Consider the following 23,428-nt stretch of genomic DNA (forward strand, 5'->3'; position numbering starts at 1 on the left):
TCTGGCATTTAGCACATGCTTTTACCAAAAGCAACGTTGTCATGCGTGCATTCGTTATCCCTACGAGTGGTCCCGGGAATCCAACCCGCTGTTCCGACGTTGCAAGCGCCATGCTGTACCCACTGAGCGTCAGAGGACACGTTAGTTCATGGAGAATTATTTTTTTTTTTTTTAAAGGGAGACAACTTGAACTCTCCTGTGTTTTTATTGTTTATTAACAGAGACGGTATGAAATTAAGAGGAGACTGAGAGAAGGGGATTGCAATGTAGGGCTGGTAGTCGCTAGGATACGTACAATTTTTTTAAACATTTTACTCATTTAGCAGACACAGTTTGTACATTCATCTTAAGATAGCTAGGTGGGACAACCACATCACAGGTATAGAAAGTACATTTTCTCCTGTCAACGTAGCTATCAGTCGAGTCAAAGCTCGAATGGGGGGGGTGTATATGTGCAGAGAATAGAGCCCTTAACTGTAAAGGCCACCCTCGGGCACCTTGTACCTTATGTTAAAGTACATTTTGAAATTGTCAATTAAATATTTAATACGAGTGGTTTTAAAAGGTCATAAGGGAAAGTTTGTGTTTGACACTCGCCGAAGTCGGTCATGGTCAACGCCACGGTCAACAGACTACATTATCTGCTATCTGATCCTCCTGACTCCCAGTGAGCCCGTCAGTTCCCTGGAAATGTCACATCACCAGTTTCCAGTCAGGTACTCTATCATGAGGTTAGCCACAGCTCAGTGACAGCCAAACAACATGTGACTGCATGCCAGAACAACAGGCCATTTCTGTCCCACACTTCAGTTGCCTCTATTCTCTTCAGATTGTATTATTACACTCTGTCTCTCTGTCTTTGTCTGTCTGTTTGTTTGTGTGCGTGTGAAAGAGGGTCTTGTCAGAGACCTGAAAAGTTCCCACAAACATTTTCCCAAATATAGAAATCTGACAAGGTAGAAATTGTTTTGATTTAATAAACCAGACACAAAGCCTACTCCATTCTCACATGACAATTATATTAAGGTATAAAGCTGACTGTTTTGGCAAGCAACATTTCCACAGTAGTGTGTGCTGGATCTCTCTTTCTCTCTCTCTTCTTCAGTGAATTACAGCAGAAGTCGGTTATTCCCTATTATAAGCCTGTTGTTTTTTTTCCAACATATATTCCGGTATTCAATGTAGAAGTTCTGTGAAAGGTGACTAGAATCTCTAATCTGACCAAACCAGCTTCAAGGTTTTTTAAAGGGAATTTTGAATCATTCCCGAATCTTGAACATTAATTACAATTTGTTCACGTGTGGCAGTTATCATGCCATAACAATCCTATTATTCTTTCACTTTTCCGTACTTCAAAGGTAGAAAACCCAGACCCCTTAGTAGTTAAACCCAGATCCCAATGAAATTGTATAAGAAAGTATGTGTGCAAGATTGCAGTCCACATTAGGCAGTGTTATGCTGCCCCTAGAGGTATAATACAGAGTTGACTGCCGAACAGGAATGACAGGGATGTCCAGTATTTTTTTTCAATAGCAGCAAACTGTATTCTGCTCCTTAGGGATTGGTATTTGACCAGTCAGACATACCTGCTCTAGGCACACTGGACAAATTATGGTATTTTCCCACGGCAGGAAAATGGTAGCTAATATCACAAGCCCTTGGTTGTTGTAAATATGATAAGGAAAATCTAGCAAATAAAGCATTAACCTTTTTAACAGGTAGACAAATGCTGTCAAACCAGAAATAGTTGCTCTGGGTGTGTACAATCCATTACTCCCAGCTAGTCAACCGTGTTAGGCTACTACTCCTCAGGGTAGTCACTCACCTGAATGCATAACCTCAAGTTTTCTTGGAATGTTTTTGAATATACCGCTAGGCTAGTCTGGACCTGCACATAAATAGCCATGGAAGGTCTGATCAAGACAGGCTACTAAAGCCATTGGACAAGATCGCAGTTGAGTTCTGACCTCTAACTGCTCTCATACAAGCACACTTTAGAATCCTGACAATGACCCTTTGAGAAACATTAACGCCATTAGTTATGATGTATCAGTAAACATGCAGCTCTACTTAATGTACAATGCTATGTATGAACTAACTTATTATAATGTATCAGTATTACAATGAGGATTTTGGATTGCATAATTAAGCACACGTACTGTATTTACAACTCTCCTTGATATTATAGTACTGCTAGATAGTACACTCGTGCTGTATATTTGCTTTTCAACACAAGTCCTTTTTCATTGGCTGTTTCACTTCTCATCCATCTGTTCTCTGGACAAGCCTCTTGGCTGCTCCTCCTGGATGGGGTAATGAGATGGTGTCATAATGGAAGTCTGGAAGAAGGGGTGAAGTGTCGAAGGGCTACCGAGAGCTATTTGTCGTTTGGAGCCATTCTTTAACCTGAAATGAAGACGAAGTGTAAGAAAACATGAGGATGCCAAGAGTCCACTAGTCTTATGTGACTGCCTTAAAGGTGAAGTTTCTCCTGGATTTATTTTCGGGGAAGAAACCATCTAATATCAAGTTATAAAATCCTGAACAATCCCTTTTAAAATTCAAATGTAGGTGATTTGGTTCTGGGTGCTGATATGAGTTCTCCATCAGTGGCAGAATAGGAGTAAAGGAAAGAACAGACAACAAACTGCCAAGAGTCCAGTTATGGATTATTAGTAGGGGAAACCTACCAGTGTTATTCTGTCACTGCCACCATTGCACAGTTCTCTTTACTCTCCGAAGCTATAGCTAAGTACTCCGCCCTGAGAGACAGACCGAGAGAGAGAAGGTGAGGAATAAGAGAGGGGGGCCGTTAGAAAGTAGCAGTTTTAGCTAGGAAATTACATGGCAAGAAAATAATATTTCCAGAGGAAGATTGAGGAAAAAGTGTGTGCTCTTGTGCGAAGGTGACTGCGATGAATTGGAGCTGTGTGTTTGTGTCTACTCACGCGCTCTCTCTCAATGCTTCCTCGCCTTGTGCTGATATCTTCCTGTAGCAGTAAATCATCTCTACCACCAGCCATACCTGCAGCCCAATGATGGTGACATACATCATCACCTCAGACAAGATGGACGCTATCCCCCTGGTCACTAGAGAATGAGAGGAGGGGTTAAGAAAGAGTCCGCCTTGGGCTTAATGAATTATTAATTAGTTAGAAGCTATTTCAAAGAAAATGTACAGGCTTCTGAATGTCTGATGCCTCCTGGAAAACATGATGGTACAATTATCCCCAGACATCCACAAGGGTTCAGTGTTTCACTGTGAATGGCCCAGTTTTTCAAGGTCAACATTAATCTCAAGTTAAACTGGTGGAATGACCTCAAGTAGTAAGTGAGCTGACTAAGCTTGCTGCCAAACCAAACATTCTAGAGACACTGCATCAACCTTTTGTGGAAGCCTTTAAAATATTACTTAGGATTATGAAAGCTATTTAGCTCTTGGAAGTCTTTGACCTCTCCTCTCTTTAGAAGAAAAATCATTCATCCAAATGCAGGTCCATTAAAGCAGTACAGTAGGTCTCTATGTATGTATGTACACTACCGTTCAAAGTTTGGGGTCACTTAGAAATGTCCTTGTTTTTGAAAGAAAAGCATTTTTTTTGTCCATTAAAATAACATCAAATTGATCAGAAATACAGTGTAGACATTGCTAATGTTGTAAAAATGTTTACATTTTATTTAACCAGGTAAGCTAATTGAGAACAACTGCGATCTGGCCAAGATAAAGTAAAGCACATAAACAACAACAACACAGAGTTACACATGGAATAAACAAGCGTACAGTCAATAACACATAGAAAAAAGAAAGTCTATATACATTGTGTGCAAATGGCGTGAGGAGTTAAGGCAATAAATAGGCTACAGTAGCAAAGTAATTACAATTTAGAAAATTAACACTGGAGTGATAGATGAGCAGATGGTGATGTGCAAGTAGAAATACTGGTCTGCAAAAGAGCAGAAAAGCAAATAAAAACAATATGGGGATGAGGTAGGTAGATTGGATGGGCTATTTACAGATGGGCTATGTACAGCTGCAGCGATCGGTTAGCTGCTCAGATAGCTGATGTTTAAAGTTGGTAAGAGAAATATAAGTCTCCAGCTTCAGCGATTTTTGTAGCTGGAAACGGCTGATTTTTAATGGAATATCTACATAGGCGTACAGAGGCCCATTATCAGCAACCATCACTCCTGTGTTCCAATGGCATGTTGTGTTAGCTAATCCAAGTTTATCGTTTTAAAAGGCTAATTGATGATTAGAAAAACCTTTTGCAATTATGTTAGCACAGCTGAAAACTGTTGTGCTGAATTAAAGAAGCAATAAAACTGGCCTTTAGACTAGTTGATTATCTGGAGCATCAGCATTTGTGGGTTCGATTACAGGCTTAAAATGGCCAAAAACAAAGACCTTTCTTCTGAAACTCGTCAGTCTATTCTTGTTCTGAGGAATGAAGGCTATTCCATGCGAGAAATTGACAAGAAACTGAAAATCTTGTGTACTACTTCCTTCACAGAATAGCACAAACTGGCCCTAACCAGAATAGAAAGAGGAGTGGGAGGCCCCGGTGCACAACTGAGCAAGAGGACAAGTACATTAGAGTGTCTAGTTTGAGAAACACGCCATCTGTCAAGCGTGGTGGAGGCAATATGATGGTCTGGGGGTGCTTTGGTGGTGGTAAAGTGGCCAATTTGTACAGGGTAAAAGGGATCTTGAAGAAGGAAGGCTATCACTCCATTTTGCAATGCCATGCCATACCTTGTGGATGGCGATTAATTGGAGCAAATTTTCTCCTTCAACAGGACAATGACCCAAAGCACAGCTCCAACTATGCAATAACTATTTAGGGAACAAGCAGTCAGCTGGTATTCTGTCTGTATTGGAGTGGCCAGCACAGTCACCAGATCTCAACCCATTGAGCTGTTGTGGGAGCAGCATGACCGTATGGTACGTAAGAAGTGCCCATCAAGCCAATCCAATTTGTGGGAGGTGCTTCAGGAAGCATGGGGTGAAATCTCTTCAGATTACCTCAACAAATTGACAACTAGAATGCCAAAGGTGTGCAAGGCTGTAATTGCTGCAAATGGAGGATTCTTTGACGAAAGAAAAGTTTGAAGGACACAATTATTATTTCATTTAAAAAACATTATTTATAACCTTGTCAACGTCCTGACTATATTTCTTATTCATTTTGCAAATCATTTCATGTCTGTTTTCATGGGAAACAAGAATTTCTAAGTGACCCCAAACTTTTGAATGGTAATGTATGTATGTATGTAATGTATGTATGTATGTATGTACAGTGCTTCAGAAAGTTTTCATACTCCTTGACTTATTCCACATTTTGTTTTGTTACAGCCTGAATTCAAAATGGGATAAAAACAAATGTATTGCCCGTCGACACAATACACCATAATGGCAAAGTGAAATCTTGTTTTTAGAAATGTTAGCAAATTTATTGAAAATGAAATACAGAAATATCTCATTTACAGAAGTATTCACACCACTGAGTCAATACACGTTAGAATCACCTTTAGAATCATGTTAGAATCACCTCATTACAGCTACATTACAGTCTTTCTGGGTAAGTCTCTAAAAGCTTTGCACACCTGGATTCTACAATTTCCCATTATTTTTCAAATTCTTCAAGCTCTGTCAAGTTGGTTGTTGAGCATTGCTAGACAGCCATTTTCAAGTCTTGCCATAGATTTTAAAGCCGATTTAAGTCAAAAATGAAACTAAGCCACACAGGAATATTCAATGACGTCTTGGTAAGTAACTATATTTGGCCTTGTGTATTAGGTTATTGCTGAATAGGGAATTCTGTTGGAAAGCAGATTGAACCAGGGTTTCCTCCAGGATTTTGCCTGTGCTGAGCTCTATTACGTTTCTGTTTATCCTAAAAAAAAACTTCCTAGTCCTTGCCGAGAATAATCATACCCATAACATGATGCAGCCACCGCCATGCTTGAAAATATGAAGAGTGGTACTCAGTGATGTGTTGTGTTGGATTTGCCCCAAACACAACACTTTGTATTCAGGACATTGAGTTCATTCCTTTGCCACATTTATTTTGCAGTTTTACTTTAGTGCCTTGTTGCAAACAGTTGCAAACAGTTGCAGATGCATGTTTTGGAATATTTGTATTCTGTACAGGCTTCCTTCTTTTCACTCTGACATTTAGGTTAGTATTGTGGAGTAACTACAATGTTGTTGATCCATTCTCAGTTTTCTCCTATCACAGCCTTCAACTAACTGTTTGAAAGTCACCATTGGCCTCATGGTGAAATCCCTGAGGGGGTTCCTTCCTCTCTGGAAACTATGTTATTAAGGACACCTGTATCTGTGTAGTGACTGGGTGCATTGATATACCATCCAAGGTGTAATTAATAGCTTCACCATGCTCAAAGGGATATTCAATGTCTGCTTTTTTTTGTTTAATAGGTGCCCTTTGCGAGGCATTGGAAAACCACCCTAGTCTTTGTGGTTGAATCTGTGTGTGAAATTCACTGCTTGACCGAGGGACCTTACAATTATCTGTATGTGTGGCGTACAGAGATGTGGTAGTTATTCAAAAATCATGCTAAACACTATTTTTGCACACAGAGTGAGTCCATGAAACGTATTATGTGACTTGCTAAGCAAATGTTTACTGAACTTATTTAGGCTTGCCATAGAAAAGGGGTTGAATACTTATTGACTCAATACATTTCAGCTTTCATTTTGAATTCATTTGTAGACATTTTTTAAAACATGATTCCATTTTCACATTATGGGGTATTGTGTGTAGGCCAGTGACAAAAACATTTGGAAAAATTCAAAGGGTGTGAAAACATTCTGAAGGCACTGTATCTGTCTCTGTATGTACATGTCTACTGTCTGTCTTTCTTGATACAGTATCTACTTAATGGCCAGCTGTCATTGACAGTGATGTGTTGGACAATCATTGTCGTGGCTGTGGCTGAGCCTTTGGATTGGGAGATATGAGCGTTAATGACAGCTGTGACCGCTTCTGTGACAGGGCTACTACTACTAACCATCCATCAACAGCTGTATAGATAATGAGCTGTATGACTGTTTCCTGTTCGTCCCTCTGTCATACGTCCTTGATTTTGATATCAATGCTTCCATTTTGAAACATGGTCCAATCTACCATGGGCTATCGAACCCTGACCCTAAATCAAAATCATATAACCCATGCATAACCCATCATCCGCTCTGACAATACTGCAATTTTTGTCAATTCAGGCATGGACATTGAGTGTTTGTCCTCTCTCATCCTCTCTTCTAACCTTCCTTCCTTCCCTCCCTCCCTCCCTCCCTCCCTCTGCCCCACCCCACCCCCTTCCCCCTTCCCCAGCACCCTCTCTTCCCTCCATCTCTTCCCCCTCCCCATGCAGGGTGTAAGTAAGCCTATGTCATGGCACTACTTTCACGAGGGTGATCTTAGTGTACTATTTCCCTCTCTTCCACCCTCCCCTCCCCTCCTCTCTCCCTCTCAACCTCTCCCAAGAGGAGGGTGCGTTTCTACTATACTGTTTGTGTGTGTGTGTTCGTTTGCATGTGTTCGTTTGTGTCTAGACCTAAGCTTAAGCCTGTGAACCTTAAAGCCAAAGCCTTACGTCTTGGCACCACGTTGAGCTGGACGATCTTGGTGGCGTTGGTGTGGAACTCGTAGGAGGTGAAGGTGAGGGTGCGGTTGAAGATGCAGCGGTAGGTGCCCGTGTCGTTCCACGTCACGTTCAGGATGTAGATGGAGCCGTCCTGCAGGTCCTTGGTCTTCTTGCTGCCGTTCCAGTCCAGACGCTCGTAGAAGCGCTCGTCCGGAATGTCGCTCATTAGGTCCTCGTAGCTGTAGATCTATTGGAAAACACAATGGGGGAAAGTGAGACATACGAGCTTGCAAACTAATATGCTGTTAACTGGAGCATATCAGTTAGGATTGGCCTTGTGGTTAGAGCGTATGCCCTGAGATTGGAAGGTAGGCCGTTTGAACCTTGGTTGTCTCATACCAAAGACTGTTAAAACATTAAGGAGATGCATTGGGGAAAGGCCTTGCGATAGACTAACATCCTGTCCAGGGGTGTACTTGTACATCAAGCTGCCTCACGCTACAGAAACAGGAGATAGGATCCTGCTATTCTGGCTTGGACAAGATTACTTAGTTTTTATTCTGGCTATATGAGTTTGGTGAGCCAACACACTCATCCTGGGCAGATCATATTAGGATATTATAATTTTTACATTACTGGATGAAATCTGTGCAGCACTTTTGTCAAAGCACCAATGTTCTGCATCAACAAGGGCTCATATCTCTTGACTAAGTGCTCAATCAGGCACTTTGGTTCTGTTATGATTTGATTATGGAGTGATTTCAAAAAAGGGTGAAGTGATTTCTAAAGCAGTTTGGTTATTACAGTATAAGCAGTGGTGGAAAAAGTACCCAATTGTCATACTTGAGTAAAAGTAAAGATACATTAAGAGAAAATAACTCAAGTGAAAGTTACCCATTAAAATCCTACTTGAGTGAAAGTCTAAAAGTATTTGCTTTTAAATATACTTTATCAAAAGTCAATGTAATTGCTATAAATATAATAATAATTATAATAATAATTTAAATTATAATAATAATTCCTTATATTAAGCAATGTGTTTTGTGAGTCCACCAGATCAGAGGCATTAGGGATGCCCAGGAATGTTCTCTTGATAAGTGTGTGTGAATTGGACCATTTTCCTGTCCTGCTAAGCATTCAAAATGTAACGAGTACATTTGGGTGTCAGGGAAAATGAATGGAGTAAAAAAAAAATCCAAGTACTTTTGCATCAATTTAAGTATAATTTGCAGTGTTTTTCCTGATACAGCATGCCTGTCTATAACATCATGCATGTGTATAACAATTATTGCTATCAATAAGAGATGGTTTTAGTTTTCCTCGGTGTCAGATGTAAACATACACACGTTTCCCTACAAGGAAGGAGTGTGTTCCAACATCAATACAGGGCGGCCATTAGCCGTTAAATCGCTCCAGCACATAAACGCATACATGAGGAGAGAGATCCCATCAGGAAGTGGTGGAGGCAGGCTCTGACTAATGCAGCCTCAACAAGGGCTCCTGCTAGGAGTGGCCGCAGCCAGTTGCCTGGTTTGACACTGCAATATTTGGAAACTGTGAAACAAAAGTTTGGATGTTAAGGTGTGAATCCTTTTTAGACCAGTGTGCATATTTAAAACAATCTCTTATTGACAGCATTGCATGATTTACATGGCTGTGATGCTCTTTCATGATACATGATAGCGCCCATTTCACTGGAGAAAAGACTACTTGTTCTGCTGACATAGAAATTGCCTACTAAATGTATACATGCTTGTTTTGATTGATGTGTTTAGTCTTTTTACTGAATAAGTTAAAATGATCTATCTTGATGTGTCTCCATTGTGCAGCACCCCTTGGTGTGATGACTTGGTAGTCATTGTGTTCAGTGGGGCTCTCCCATTCATGAATTGCTTATGACACCTAGTTTCACAATCCAAATTGAAACTAAAAGACCTGCCTTTGTTGCTGATACAACAGACAAGTCAACCTGCTTGGCTACCTCATTGACCCCTCATGGGGTCGATCCCCACAGAATGAATGGGGACACTTTTTAAACTCTGCTGGGAGGGATCACTTATTGTGCACTTGCACACTCCCTGTCATGGATTTAACAGCGATGGAAACTCCCTCTAGCCAATGTTAACACCAATCCAATCCTTTAAAATCCATGTCGGTGAGTGCGCAAGTGCAAAGTTGAATGATAAAAATAATTTATTACATTTCTATAGCGGTTTTCATAAAAATCAAAGCGCTTCAAAAGCAAAAAACAAACAAGCAATACATCATGAGTAGCCTAGCTATAGTTAGCTAGGTCAAGCAATACATCATGAGTAGCCTAGCTATAGTTAGCTAGGTCAAGCAATACATCATGAGTAGCCTAGCTATAGTTAGCTAGGTCAAGCAATATATCATGAGTAGCCTAGCTATAGTTAGCTAGGTCAAGCAATACATCATGAGTAGCCTAGCTATAGTTAGCTAGGTCAAGCAATACATCATGAGTAGCCTAGCTATAGTTAGCTAGGTCAAGCAATATATCATGAGTAGCCTAGCTATAGTTAGCTAGGTCAAGCAATACATCATGAGTAGCCTAGCTATAGTTAGCTAGGTCAAGCAATACATCCTGAGTAGCCTAGCTATAGTTAGCTAGGTCAAGCAATACATCATGAGTAGCCTAGCTATAGTTAGTTAGGTCAAGCAATACATCATGAGTAGCCTAGCTATAGTTAGCTAGGTCAAGCAATACATCATGAGTAGCCTAGCTATAGTTAGTTAGGTCAACCAATAGAGGCAAAGTGTGGAGAATCTAAGGTGTGTCTCAACAATATCTATTTTCTCCTGAAGTGTGCACTCATTCACTACTTCCCACAGATCTAAAATCACTGGATTGGTGCAGTCATGGGCTAGTGGGAGTACCATATTTCTTCTACCAGTCATTTCCTATCAAATCAGTGAAGGAATGTGAACAGGTGCACATTTTGCAAGGAGGAGAGATAATTGGGATATAACCTGCTACTGTCCCTATGCGCCGGAGATCCGTGTCTACTCACTTTTGTGAACTCGCTCTCTCCTTTGGGCATGAAGGACCATTCAACAGTGGCCTCGGCGGGCACCTCGCCCCTCATCTTACAGGAGATACAGCCCAGCTTAAAGCCTTCATTGACCACTGCGTCAGTGTCAGAGTCCACCTCCACACACGCTCCATGACATAGAGACGCTGAGGAGAGATAAAGTACAACAAACATACAGTTGGCCATGGATATTTGGTGCTAGCCATGGATATTTGTCTTCACGGCCCACTTGGTGAATCAACGTTGTTTCCACGTCATTTCAATGAAATGATGTTGACCCAACGTGGAATAGACGTTGAATTGACGTCTGTGCCCAATGGGAGTGCACACCTCTTTTACAGTGGTCACATCCGTGCAGCACGATAATTTGATCACTATAAACGGTTGGTCAATATAGACACGTTCACTAAAAATGGAGTGCAGTGTACGAGTAAATCTGAAGTAGACCTGAGAGCCATAATGGGTGTTGACCCTTGTTCATTGATCGATGGCTTGAGAACAGGCTGACACAAGGCCAACGCTCTAGTGATATTGTCTCAATACATTGCAGGCAAACTGTCTCCTAATGCCTGTCAATTGAATTGGCAGATAATATGACAATGATATGGAAATGACATAATTCAGAGTTTTTTTTTGCGTGCTTGCTCCTATCGCTCATAGCATGCTTGTCTTATTTTCTTTTTTTATTTCCACTCATAATTTCGATATACGTTTTGTTGTCGTTTTGGTCAATTGTGTTGTTTTTTTCAGATTCATATAGTCGATTGACGAATTAGCTAAAAAAGCTACAATGGCTAAGGGTGACCTGGATGTAGAAATTGAGGGGAAATAAACAGATTGCAGTGAGCGACGCTAGTCTCCTTGCAGCCTGACTGCGAGGTATATATAAGTAAGCTATTTGCATATATAGACGCATAAGTCTATATATGCCATCATGTCACATACTGTACATCGGCCGAGAGCAACACACCTGTAACTGCAAGTGTTTCTTTCTCACACTGCACCCTGCAGTTTCCACAAAGGCATCTGAACCTGCATCGCTCTCAACCAATGATCTCGTGCTATTTTCAGCTTTGACCTCTGGCGATGCTTTTTTGTTCAACCGTAATGAGATGAAGGGGACAGGATACACATTGCACAGGTGGTCAGATGGAAAGTGACTTGAAAATAAACCAATACATAGTTTGGTTGAATTTCATAGTCACCATTCATAATATACTACCTGATATGCACCAATGTGAGAACTCTCTGATAGAAATATTGCAACACTGAATACTTATACAGATGAAGACAGAGAGAGAGAGAATACTGCAGAGAAAGAGGAAGAAACAGAGGGAGGGAGGGAAGAAACAGAGGGAGGGAAGGAAGGGAGGAAAGAGAGAGAGAGTTAACACAGCCGTTTCCAGGAGAGGCAGAGGAGGGGACAGGCGTAATGCTTGCTGATTCACTGCAGAGAGAGGGGGAGGAGGAGAGAAAGTTAACATCACAACAGTTTCATCACATCAGCTACTTCCACATGGGGGGTGGGGGGGATCGGGAGACAGCCCATGCAGACAGACGTGTAGAAAGGGGACAGAGATGGCTGGTTTTGACTGCTCAGAAAGGAAAAGACCCGGAAGGAACACAGACATGAGGACACAACACTGTCACATTTCACACTACCACCATATCATCCAGCAAATGAGAGAGTTGGAAGGGGGTTGGGGGAGGTCGCAAGACAGGAGATAATGCTGATGCACCATTGCCGCAAGACAGCAGAGGAAGGAGAGAGAGAGGGAGAGTGGTGAAAACTGACACAGTGCAGTGTAATTATAGAGTACACAAACAGTAGCAGGCCGTTGTTTGAAGAGAGGAGAGGAGAGAGGCACAGTGGGGAGGAGTGGATGCTGCTGCCGGCTGTTCATAGCAGAGACAGTGAGAGGAACAGAACATGCAGAGTGTGTAGACTCATCCAAACAAAGTGCAGACTCAGCGACCTATCATCAACCTTCTGCAAACTCATTTCCGGTAATGTGACAGACACAGAGCACAATATCCAAATCCGTTGCGTAATCTGTTGACGGTTGGGCAGAGATTCGCCTTATGCAACTAATATTCCAGAAACTGCAGATTAGATTAGGAGAGGAGGCAGTGTGGGGGATTAGCCTTTGATATCAATTTACTGAATGCCCTCAGTCTGAATGCAACAATACAAAATGGTGAGTTATAGTTCAGTCCCTGAAAAGGCCGTCTATCTGTCAGTCCCTACAGACTGATGTTGGTAAGACAACTGTTAGGAACGGAAGGGATTGCAAGAGGATGGATGGTCATTCTCTGAGCCAGAGAGGAGATAGATAGAGGGAAAAAGCAGAGAGAAAGTATAAAAGAGACTGATCAACAGTAGAGTGAAGGAGGGAGAGAGAGAAATAGAGAGAAAGAGAGAGAGAGAGAGAGAGAGAGAGAGAGAGAGAGAGAGAGAGAGAGAGAGAGAGAGAGAGAGAGAGAGAGAGAGAGAGAGAGAGAGAGAGAGAGAGAGAGAGAGAGAGAGAGAGAGAGAGAGGGGAAGCAGATCACGTCAGTTTCCATGACAAGGTTACCACCCATTCACAGTGGAGATGCACACACACCCTCGACCTGGGGAAATAGCAAACATCCACGACATGTCCCTGGACACTAACCAAGAAATAAACTTTCCATAGTAACAAATACGTGTAATGTACTGTTTGTCACATTCATTTTCTCAGAGGAATGGACACATCTAGACCAGCGTCGCATTTGAGGATGCAAGAATTCTTGGATCTGTGTTGAAAATGGCCTATTGACACCCCCTACGATTTTTCAATATTTGAATTAGAATCTCCAGGGAAGGAGTTGTGTCCATAGTACTGTACATTGAAGTGTGGTCTGGGGACTTCTATCAGTTTGGGGAAAGAGAGCGAACACACACACACACACACACACACACACACACACATCAGGAAATCACTTTGGAGCACTATCCTCCCTCCTCATTGGTCTCCCTGACTCCAGGCCCAATACGCTGGCTGTTTGTGTGTGGAGGTGTTTGTGTGTGTGTGAACTGCTTCAACCTGAGGCTGAACTGCTTTGACTCATGGGCAGACCCAGAGAGAGAGAGGGAAAGAGGGAGGGAGAGAGAGACGCTGCCATGTCCCCTCTTACGGAGGACCCCACATCAGTGGTGCCTGCCTGTCTAGACTGACTAGGAACGGAACGCCAAGCGAGAGTAGAGGATCTATGACCAACAGTCAGTTTATCTATCAAATGTATGGCTACCACTGCAGGTGACCCTGGGCATGTGTTTGTCTTGGGTTGTTTCTCTTGTCTCGTCTATTGTTGTAATTAGATCGAAACAAATATTTTAGTTCAATCCAAAAATAAAGTCTATGCATACTTTTCTTACATTTAATGGAAAACTTCTTTAATGTTTTTTAGAGTACTGTTTTATCAGTGAGTACATAACAGGTACAAACTTTCTGACATTATAGTAGCTACAGTCAAGTAAAACATACTTAAGAACGTGCAAAGAGCTTATAAAAACACTCCATTCACTGTGTGTGTGTGTGCGTGCAATTAGAACATTTGGTCATGGTCCAGATTAGTGGATTAGATTAAACAGATAGATTACACCTTCCATCAAATTTACAGATTTGAATAATATATTTCATTTTGAGGCTATTCTGAACACATAGGAGAAGCTTGAACCAGATCACAACTACAAGGATTTGAATGATCTAAACAGTGCAATGGCTGTTGCATTTCCATTTACAGTCCTCATTCCCAAGATGCTAGCACACACAACTTGAGCCCGTCAATCAGGAAAGCCTTTGGGAGGGCTATTTGAAATGGGCAAGTGAAGAAATTATGGTAATCTTAATTGAAGATATGGACTATTGAATTGATCTCATCTCCAAAGTGCTTGAGAGTTTGGAGAGGCTTGCCACTTCCAGTATGGCATTAACATTGACCTCGTCCTCTAGAAATTCCTGCTCGTACATTTGACAGGCTATGGGTCTATGGGCCTGTGCTGGTCACTCTAACAGCGAGGATGGTCACTCTAACAGCGAGGATGGTCACTCTAACAGCGAGGATTCCTCAAGGCTGCCATTCTTTAGTTTTGATTTGTCTTTATGTTTTACACTCTTGTCAACAGCAAGGACAAGCGAGGCAGGTAGTATGCAGTTTAGTCATATCGGGGAAAAAATTAGATCGGCCCATTTTTGTCTTCTTGTCTCACCATCTACTTGTCTCAATCACCTGCTTGTCCAACTCTCATCTACCTGTCTCACTCTTATCTACCTGTCTCACTCTCATCTACTGTATTTGAAGACCAGGCTTCTTTGAGGATTCTGTCTGTCCTTATCATCACCCATTGTCTGTCCTCTCTCATTTCCTCTCCCTGAATGGGTACAGATGTGCACAGCACGCCAGACCCTGTCTCTCTTTGGGCTGCCCTCACTTGGCCCGGCCGGTCCAGCAGACAGACAGGCTGCTTTATTTACCCGTTGCAGAAGTGCTGTTGCATAACGCTCATACCTCCACCCCAACCTCTCTCTCTCTCTCTCTCTCTCTCTCTCTCGCTCTTTCTCCCTCTACCTTTTTCTCCAAAACTATTTTTTGTTAGCATGGTCTCATTGTCCTCCATCACTCTACAGCTCTCTTTGTGCAGAAACTCTCCATTCTCTCCATCCCTCCATTATTTTGATGCACTGACATCATTTTAGGAGATTTGGCTGTAGTTCTGCCAGCGAGGGTAAACTGTGTGTCCTACAGATGGTAGCGTGAGGGCCGCGGTACTGCTAACGGGGGCAGGTTTAGATGGGGACATGGTGGGCACACTGTGTGTCCTACATTTGGGACAACGAGTGGTGGTAGCGGTTGTTTCGTTTACAGGGGCAGGGTTAGAGGGGGACAGAGGATGGCTGGGGGAGATAAGCTCTCCCTAAATCCCCCATTTAAGGAAATGCTTCCTTTATTGTATTCAGAGCCTCAGCATAATCAAAGCATGCCACACGGAAGCATAAGCAAAACCGCACAGCACGTACTTATACATAGGTACATATACTGTATACATATCTACAGAATATACTGTACACTCATAGATCTGACCATGCATCAGCAAACATTCTCTCTGATTTGTGCTTTCACCACCACTCTGTAATAGTAAGGGCCACGTGTGCGTACTTGCCTGACGACTCTGACTTCGTCCCGCTGCTCTATGTTCACTACATGTTTCAGTCTGACTACTATCACTGAAGTCGTTTGTGGTGACGTCAAAATGAAGGGTGTTGTACAAAACAAAGTCATCAGCGATTGGATCATCTCTAACCAATCAGAGTAACAAAGCCAATGACGAATTTTCCAAATGCTGCCATCGGTTTCTGGGACCAATCAGAATGGTAAGAATTTGTTAGCGTTCTAGAAATCGTCTGGGAGGTACTCAGATCCAGTCTAATTGCAGAGAAGAAACTAACGTTCGTGGGCGTGGAGTAGCGTTTGGCCGGAGCAAGAAGTTTGGGTAGCCAGACAATGTGTGTACATCCATTCAAATAGAAACCTGCAGGTTTTTCACATAGGGCTGGGATCATGAACTAGATTCCGCATGGTGACAATTTTTTTCTTCAGCAAATGGTCAGGGGGCCGGAACATTATTACAAATAATTTGTAGACTGCAAATTGACTGCAAGAAGCCCAAACAGATACACTACATGAACAAAAGTATGTGGACACCTTATTGTATTCTGTAGCGTTAAGTTTTCCCTCCACTGGAACTAAGGAGCCTAGCCCGAACCATAAAAACAGCCCCAGACCATTATTCTTCATCCACCAAACTTTACAGTTGGCAGTGTGCATTGGGGCAGGTAGCGTTCTCCTGGCATCTGCCAAACCCAGATGGAAATGCGTGATTCATTACTCCAGAGAATGCGTTTCCACTGCTCCAGAGTCCAATGGCGATGAACTTTACACCACTCCAGCCAACGCTTGGCATTGCGCATATTAATCTTGTTTGCAGCTGCTCGGCCATGGAAACCCATTTCATGAAGCTCCTGACGAACAGTTCTTGTGCTGACATTGCTTCCAGAGGCAGTTTGGAACTCTGTAGTTGCAACCGAGGACAGACTAATTTTACATTCTTCACAATATAATCCAGGATGGCGTAGCAGTCGGACGTGTGTTTTTGTCTTGTCCCGTGTATATATTGTTTTTTTTTCGTATATTTTTCGTATATATTTTAATCTCACTTTCCATCTACAGACTGAATATACTCTCCTGCAACCCGCCTCACCCAATGTGGTACAGATCTGCTATTTTTATACTTTAGAACCGGAACCCCCTTCAAAAGCTAGCCAGCTAACTAGCTACTAGCTAGTAGTCAGATAGCCACTGCTAGCGGTCCTCACCGTTAACTCGGACATCAGCCAGCCTCAACCCGGTCAATTCCTGCCAGTCTGTACAGTGCGATGTCAACCCAGAGCATATTGGACTGCTTTTTCCCTGCCACATCTCCGGATTCCTACCGCAAGCTCTGAACCTTTACACCAGATCATCGCAGCTAGCTAGTTGCTATCTGAGTGCCTACTCCTGGCTAACGTCTTTGTCCCGAAGCAAGCACCAGTTAGCCTGGAGCTAACCTGGAGCTAGGCCCATCTTCCGGCTAGCCAAAGAGGTCCACCAGCCAATTCTTGGGCTACAATACCTCTTTTGACAATTGGCCTGGACCCTTTACTGCCGACACAGAGCCCCGCCGATCCATCATGACTGGTCTGCTGATGTAACTGTCCAAGGTGGTTTCAACAGGCTCTTCCGTTGCGACGTCACCGGATGCCCATCTAGCTGTCTGAATCTGAATCTGTCTGAGTTCTGTCATACTATCCAGGTCTGTGCCCAAACAATTCGAGCCTCTAATTTTAAAAATCCACCTTTCCAGAAACAAGTCTCTCACCGTTGCCGCTTGTTATAGACCCCCTTCAGCCCCCAGCTGTGACCTGGACACTATATGTGAATTGATTTCCCCCCCATCTATCTTCAGAGTTCGTACTGTTAGGTGACCTAAACTGGGATATGCTTAACCTCTTGAGTGTAGGGGGCAGTATTTTGATGTTTGGATGAAAAACGTACCCAAATGAAACTGCCTATTTCTCAGGCCCAGAATCTAGAATATGCACATAAATCAGATTAGGATAGAAAACACTCTAAAGTTTCCAAAACTGTCAAAATATTGTCTGTGAGTATAACAGAACTGATATTGCAGGCAAAAACCTGAGGAAAATATCAACCAGATTCCTTTTCCTATGGCTTCCGCATGGTGTGAACAGTCTTTAGACATAGTTTCAGGCTTTTATTCTGAAAAATGAGTGAGAAAGATCACATCTCGTCATTGGTTGGCTGGGTGCCAGCAGAGTTTTGCATGTGTGAGCAGCTTGGAGCAGACATTTTCTCTCTCACTCCAATTGAAAAAGCTACGGTCTGGTTGAAATATTATTGATTATTTATTGTAAAAACCTGAGGATTGATTATAAAAACGTTTGACATGTTTCTACAAACTTTACGGATACTATTGGATTTCTGAACATAACGCGCCAACCAAATGGAAGTTTTTGGATTTTAAAAGAATCTTTATGGAACAAAAGGAACATTTATTGTGTAACTGGGAGTCTCGTAAGTGCAAACATCCAAAGATCATCAAAGGTAAGCGATTCATTTTATTGCTTTTCTGACTTTCGTGACCAATCTACTTTGCTGCTAGCTGTTTGTAATGTTTTGCCTACTGAGAGCTATCCTTACATAAACGCTTGGATAGCTTTCGCCGAAAAGCTTTTTTGAAATCAGACACGCCAGGTGGATTAACAACAAGCTAAGCTTTGTTTTGCTATATTGCACTTGTGATTTCATGAAAATTAAATATTTTTAGTAATTTAATTTGAATTTGGCGCTCTGCAATTCGCTAACGGGATTGGTGCGCCAAGAAGTTAACACCCCGGCCATCCTACAATCTAAGCTAGATGCCCTCAATCTCACACAAATTATTAAGGAACCTACCAGGTACAACCCTAAATCTGTAACCATGGGCACCATCTTAGATATCACCCTGACCAACTTGCCCTCTAAATACACTTCTACTGTCTTCAACCAGGATCTCAGCGATCACTGCCTCATTGCTTACGTGCGTGATGGGTCCGCGGTCAAACGACCTCCCCTCATCACTGTCAAACGCTCCCTAAAACACTTCAGCGAGCAGGCCTTTCTAATGGACCTGACCCGGGTATCCTGGAAGGATATTGACCTCATGCCATCAGTAGAGGATGCCTGGTTGCTCTTTAAAAGTGCTTTCCTCACTATCTTAAATAAGCATGCCCCATTCAAAAAATGTAGAACCTGGCCCTCACTACATATTCATCGCCAAACCCACTGGCTCCAGATCATCTATACGTCTTCGCTAGGTAAAGCCCCGCCTTATCTCAGCTCACTGGTCACCATAGCAACACCCACCCGTAGCACGCGCTCCAGCAGGTATATTTCACTGGTCATCCCCAAAGCCAACACTTCATTTGGCCACCTTTCCTTCCAGTTCTTTGCTGCCAATGACTGGAACAAATTCCAAAAATCACTGAAGCTGGAGTCTATATCTCCTTCTCTAACTTTAAGCATCAGCTGTCAGAGCAGCTTACCGATCACTGTACCTGTACACAGCCAATCTGTAAATAGCACACCCAACTACCTCATCCCCATATTGTTATTTATCCTCTTGCTCTTTTGCACCCCAGTATCTCTACTTGCACATCATCATCTGCACATCTATCACTGCAGTGTTAATGATAAATTGTAATTATTTTGCCTCTGGGCTATTTATTGCCTTACCTCCCTACTCTTCTACATTTGCACACATCGTACATAGATTTTTTTCTATTGTGTTTTTGACTGTACGTTTGTTTATGTCTAACTCTGTGTTGTTGTTTTTGTCGCACTGCTCTGCTTTATCTTGGCCAGGTCGCAGTTGTAAATGAGAACTTGTTCTCAACTGGCCTACCTGGTTAAATAAATGTGAAATAAATAAATAAAACTCTTCAGCACTCGGCAGGCTTGTTCTGTGAGCTTGTGTGGCCTACCACTTCGCAGCTGAGCCATTGTTGCTCCTAGACGTTTCCACTTCACAATAACACCACTTACAGTTGACCGGGGCAGCTCTAGCAGGGCACAAATTTGATGAACTTTTTTGGAAAGGTGGCATCCTATGACGGTGCCACACGGAAAGTCACAGAGCTCGTCAGTAAGGCCATTCTACTGACAATGTTTGTCTATGGAGATTGCATGGCGGTGTACTCGATTTTATACACCTGTCAGCAACGGGTGTAGCTGAAATAGCCGAATACACAAAGAATACACAAATGTGAAGGGGTGTCCACATACTTTTGTATATACAGTGTATAACATTTGACTAAAACATAATCATTTCAAACCATACTTACATTTTTAGACAATCACATGTTTCCATATTTCTAGCACACAATGACTACATAAAGCTTGTGACTCTACAAGTGGGTCGGATGCATTTGCAGTTTGTTTTGGCTGTGTTTCTGATTATGTTGTGTCCAATAGAAAGCTATGGTAAATAATGTATTGTGTCATTATGTCTATTATGCGTGGGAACAGATTTCCAAAATTAACATCACTTGGAGCTGATTTCCTGGGATTTTATGGTCGTTTATGTCCAACAATGAACCAGTTTGGGAAACATGACATAGGGGGTCAGTTTGGCAATTTTGGCCTATTTATAACATATTTTATTGGGGAGAGATGGATGACTCTGTTCCACAGTTCCACACAGGTACAGGTGTGTATGAATTGAACCATAGGGGACATTCTCCAAATTACCAACTGGGGCATTAGCATTGTAAACCAGGACCTTATTCTCCAAGAGCATTTTTCTATACCTTGCCTCCTGCATTACCTAATGAGGTTGTAATGGCTACTACAGTGCCGTGAAAATGTATTTGCCCCCTTTCTGATTTAATACGGAATGTTATCAGATCTTCAACCAAAACCTAATATTAGATAAAGGGAACCTGACTTCACAAATAACAAAAAATATATATATATTTATTCCATTTATTTAATGAACAAACTTATGCAACACCCAATTCCCCTTTGTGAACAAGTAATTGCCCCCTTACACTTGATAACTGGTCGTGACAACCCTTAGCTGCAATGACTGCAACCAAATGCTTCCTGTAGTTGTTGATCAGTCTCTCACATCGCTGTGGAGGAATTTTGACACACTCTTGCACGGAGAGCTGCTGTAACTCAGCGACATGTGTGGGTTTTCAAGTATGAACTGCTCGTTTCAAGTCCTGCCACAACATCTCAATTGGGATTAGGTCTGGACTTTGACCAGGCCATCCCAAAACTTAAAAAGTGCTGCTTTTGAACCATTTTCATGTAGACCTGATTGTGTGTTGTGGATCATTGTCTTGCTGCATGACCCAGCTGTGGTTCAGCTTCAGCTCACGGGTGGATGGCGTGACATTCTCCTGTAGATTCTCTGATACAGAGCAGAATTCATTAAGAGATTGAGAAACAGCTTCTATCCCAAGGCCATCAGACTGCTAAACAGCAATCACTAATTCAGAGCGGCTGCTGCCTACATTGAGACACGATCACTGGACACTTTAATAAATGGTTCACGAGTCACTTTAAACAATGCCACTCTAAATAATGGCACTTTAATAATGTCTACATATTTTACATTACTCCTATCACATGTATATACTGTATTGAGACCCAATCACTGGACACTTTAATAAATGGATCACTAGTCACTTTAAACAATGGCATTTTAATAATGTTTTCATATCTTACATTACTCATATCACATGTATATACTGTATTTTATACCATCTACTGCACCTTACCTATGCCGCTCGGCCATCGCTCATCCATATATTTATATGTACATATTCTCCTTCATCCCTTTAGATTTGTGTGTATTAGGTAGTTGTTGGGGAATTGTTAGATTACTTGTTAGATTTGTGTGTATTAGGTAGTTGTCGGGAATTGTTAGATTAGATATTACTGCACTGTTGGAACTAGAAGCACAAGCATTTCGCTACACTCACATTAACATCTGCTAACCATCAAACTACCACCACCATGCTTGACCGTTGGTATGAGGTTCTTACTGTGGACTGCAGTACGGGACTCATCTCATACATGACCCAGCTGTGCTTCAGCTTCAACTATAGGAAGCATTGGATTGATGTCATTGCATCCAAAGGTGGCACAACCAGTTATTATTGAGTGTAAGGGGGCAAATACTTTTTCAAACAGGGGCATTGGGTGTTGCATAACTTTGTTTATGAAATAAATGAAATATGTCATTGTTGTGTTATTTGTTCACTCAGGTTCGCTTTATCCTTTATCTAATATTAGGTTAGGTTGAAGATCTGATAGCATTCAAGTATCAAAAATATGCAAAAGGAGAGAACATTTGAAAGGGGGCAAATACTTTTTCACAGCACTGTCCATGTAATATGGATTCAGAGTGCATTATGTGCATTTGTGCATACTGTAATATATTTAATGTATGCAAACCATAGTGAAGTACACCTCACAGCACAGTCCATTCTATTTTCCATGATGCTAGGTGGGTACACACAGTGGGCTTGTGTGACCGATTAAGCAACAATGAGTACAGGTAATAATCTACACTGTGCTAGACTGTTCCATGCTCAATTTTAACTCCAACGCATGGCCTCATCTCATCTCGTTATTCGCTCTGAAAACAAGAGCAGCTGGTTTAGGCTTTTAGTGAGCAATCCGGCAAAATGAGGGAACACTCCCACCCACGCACGCACACACAGAAGTACACACTGGTCTTGTTCATTGCAGTTAATGGGAAGGAAAGCTTGGTTAAACAGTGCACAGGACATTCAATATACTGTATCTCTATTATTTAACAATCAGTGTAACAACAGCAGTCAGAGTCCCTGTAACTAAGGCTAAACCAACAAAAGATTCACACACCATTCTCCTCTCAAAAGCTGATCATGCACACAGTACTGGGCCCCTATGCTTATTGGCCCCTATAAGAGCAGACAAAGAGTGAAGACTGGACTGTGGCTGTGACAACCACCCAATGCCCACTCACCTTGCAGAGCCCACAGCGCCAGCGGGACCAGCAGCAGCTGAACTGCAAACATCCTGACGGAGGGAAGGGAGACGGCTCTCACCGATGCCAACCGACAAGCACTCTCACACACACACCACAAACACCACAGACAGGGAAAGACAAAGAAAGACTGGAGGTCTCCGTCTATTAGCAGTTACTCCAAGTAAAGGTGCTCCCACAGCAAAAACCTCTGGGTCTTCAAAATGTCTTCACTCTCTCACTCCAGTGAGGATGTGTAAAAAAAAACTAAAGGGAAAAATATCAAAACACAACCGGAGCGTCTCAACCAGTCTGGGGGAGGAGATCTGAGGCAGGACCTCTTCTGGTGAGATGCAGCTCACAGTCAGAGAACATTTTTCGTCCTCCTCTTCAGCTGGTGCTCGGCCTAGGGGGTGTCCCTGTGTGGGGGGGGGGGGGGGGGAGTGGGACGAGTGGCCAGGTGAGGTGGATGTCAGCTCTAGGCTGCGTCCTTGTCAGTGCCCCTTCAGCGTCAGGAATAAGCAGCCTCCTCCTTACCTTACCGGCCTCCGTTCTAAATCAGACTGGTGCCTGTCCAGCTGATAGTCTACAGAATTCACAGTCTCCACACAACCGTATTCAGTAACTA

The 23,428-nt window shown here is 42.4% G+C and overlaps 1 protein-coding gene across 2 annotated transcripts; it reads right to left on the reverse strand.

Annotated features, from left to right (window-relative positions):
• Nucleotides 1-918: 918 nt before the first annotated feature.
• On the reverse strand, nucleotides 919-23,204 carry LOC139380723 (sodium channel, voltage-gated, type I, beta a). 2 transcript variants are annotated; one of them, XM_071123691.1, is made up of 6 exons: nucleotides 22,801-23,204; nucleotides 10,638-10,804; nucleotides 7,618-7,855; nucleotides 2,949-3,090; nucleotides 2,691-2,762; nucleotides 919-2,406 (listed from the first exon to the last, which is right to left on the reverse strand). In XM_071123691.1, exons 1-5 carry the CDS (start codon nucleotides 22,850-22,852, stop codon nucleotides 2,696-2,698), a joined length of 666 nt encoding a protein of 221 aa, XP_070979792.1. In that variant the 5' UTR covers nucleotides 22,853-23,204; the 3' UTR covers nucleotides 919-2,406; nucleotides 2,691-2,695. The 2 variants fall into 2 exon arrangements, with proteins under 2 accessions (XP_070979792.1, XP_070979801.1); XM_071123700.1 differs by having other exon boundaries at nucleotides 1,363-2,339.
• Between the last annotated feature and the right edge of the window lie 224 nt (nucleotides 23,205-23,428).

The sequence above is a fragment of the Oncorhynchus clarkii genome, chromosome 2, assembly GCF_045791955.1.
Source record: "Oncorhynchus clarkii lewisi isolate Uvic-CL-2024 chromosome 2, UVic_Ocla_1.0, whole genome shotgun sequence".
In the NCBI taxonomy this organism is placed as follows: Eukaryota; Metazoa; Chordata; class Actinopteri; order Salmoniformes; family Salmonidae; genus Oncorhynchus; species Oncorhynchus clarkii.

Excerpts from the sequence above, each read along its gene's own strand:
- LOC139380723 (XM_071123691.1), bottom strand. The coding sequence starts at position 22,852 with ATGTTTGCAGTTCAGCTGCTGCTGGTCCCGCTGGCGCTGTGGGCTCTG. Across the intron at positions 3,091-7,617 it reads GCTCAACGTGGTGCCAAGAC|TGACCAGGGGGATAGCGTCC; the intron begins GTAAGGCTTTGG and ends CTCATTCTCTAG. Across the intron at positions 2,763-2,948 it reads GAAGCATTGAGAGAGAGCGC|GGCGGAGTACTTAGCTATAG; the intron begins GTGAGTAGACAC and ends TCTGTCTCTCAG.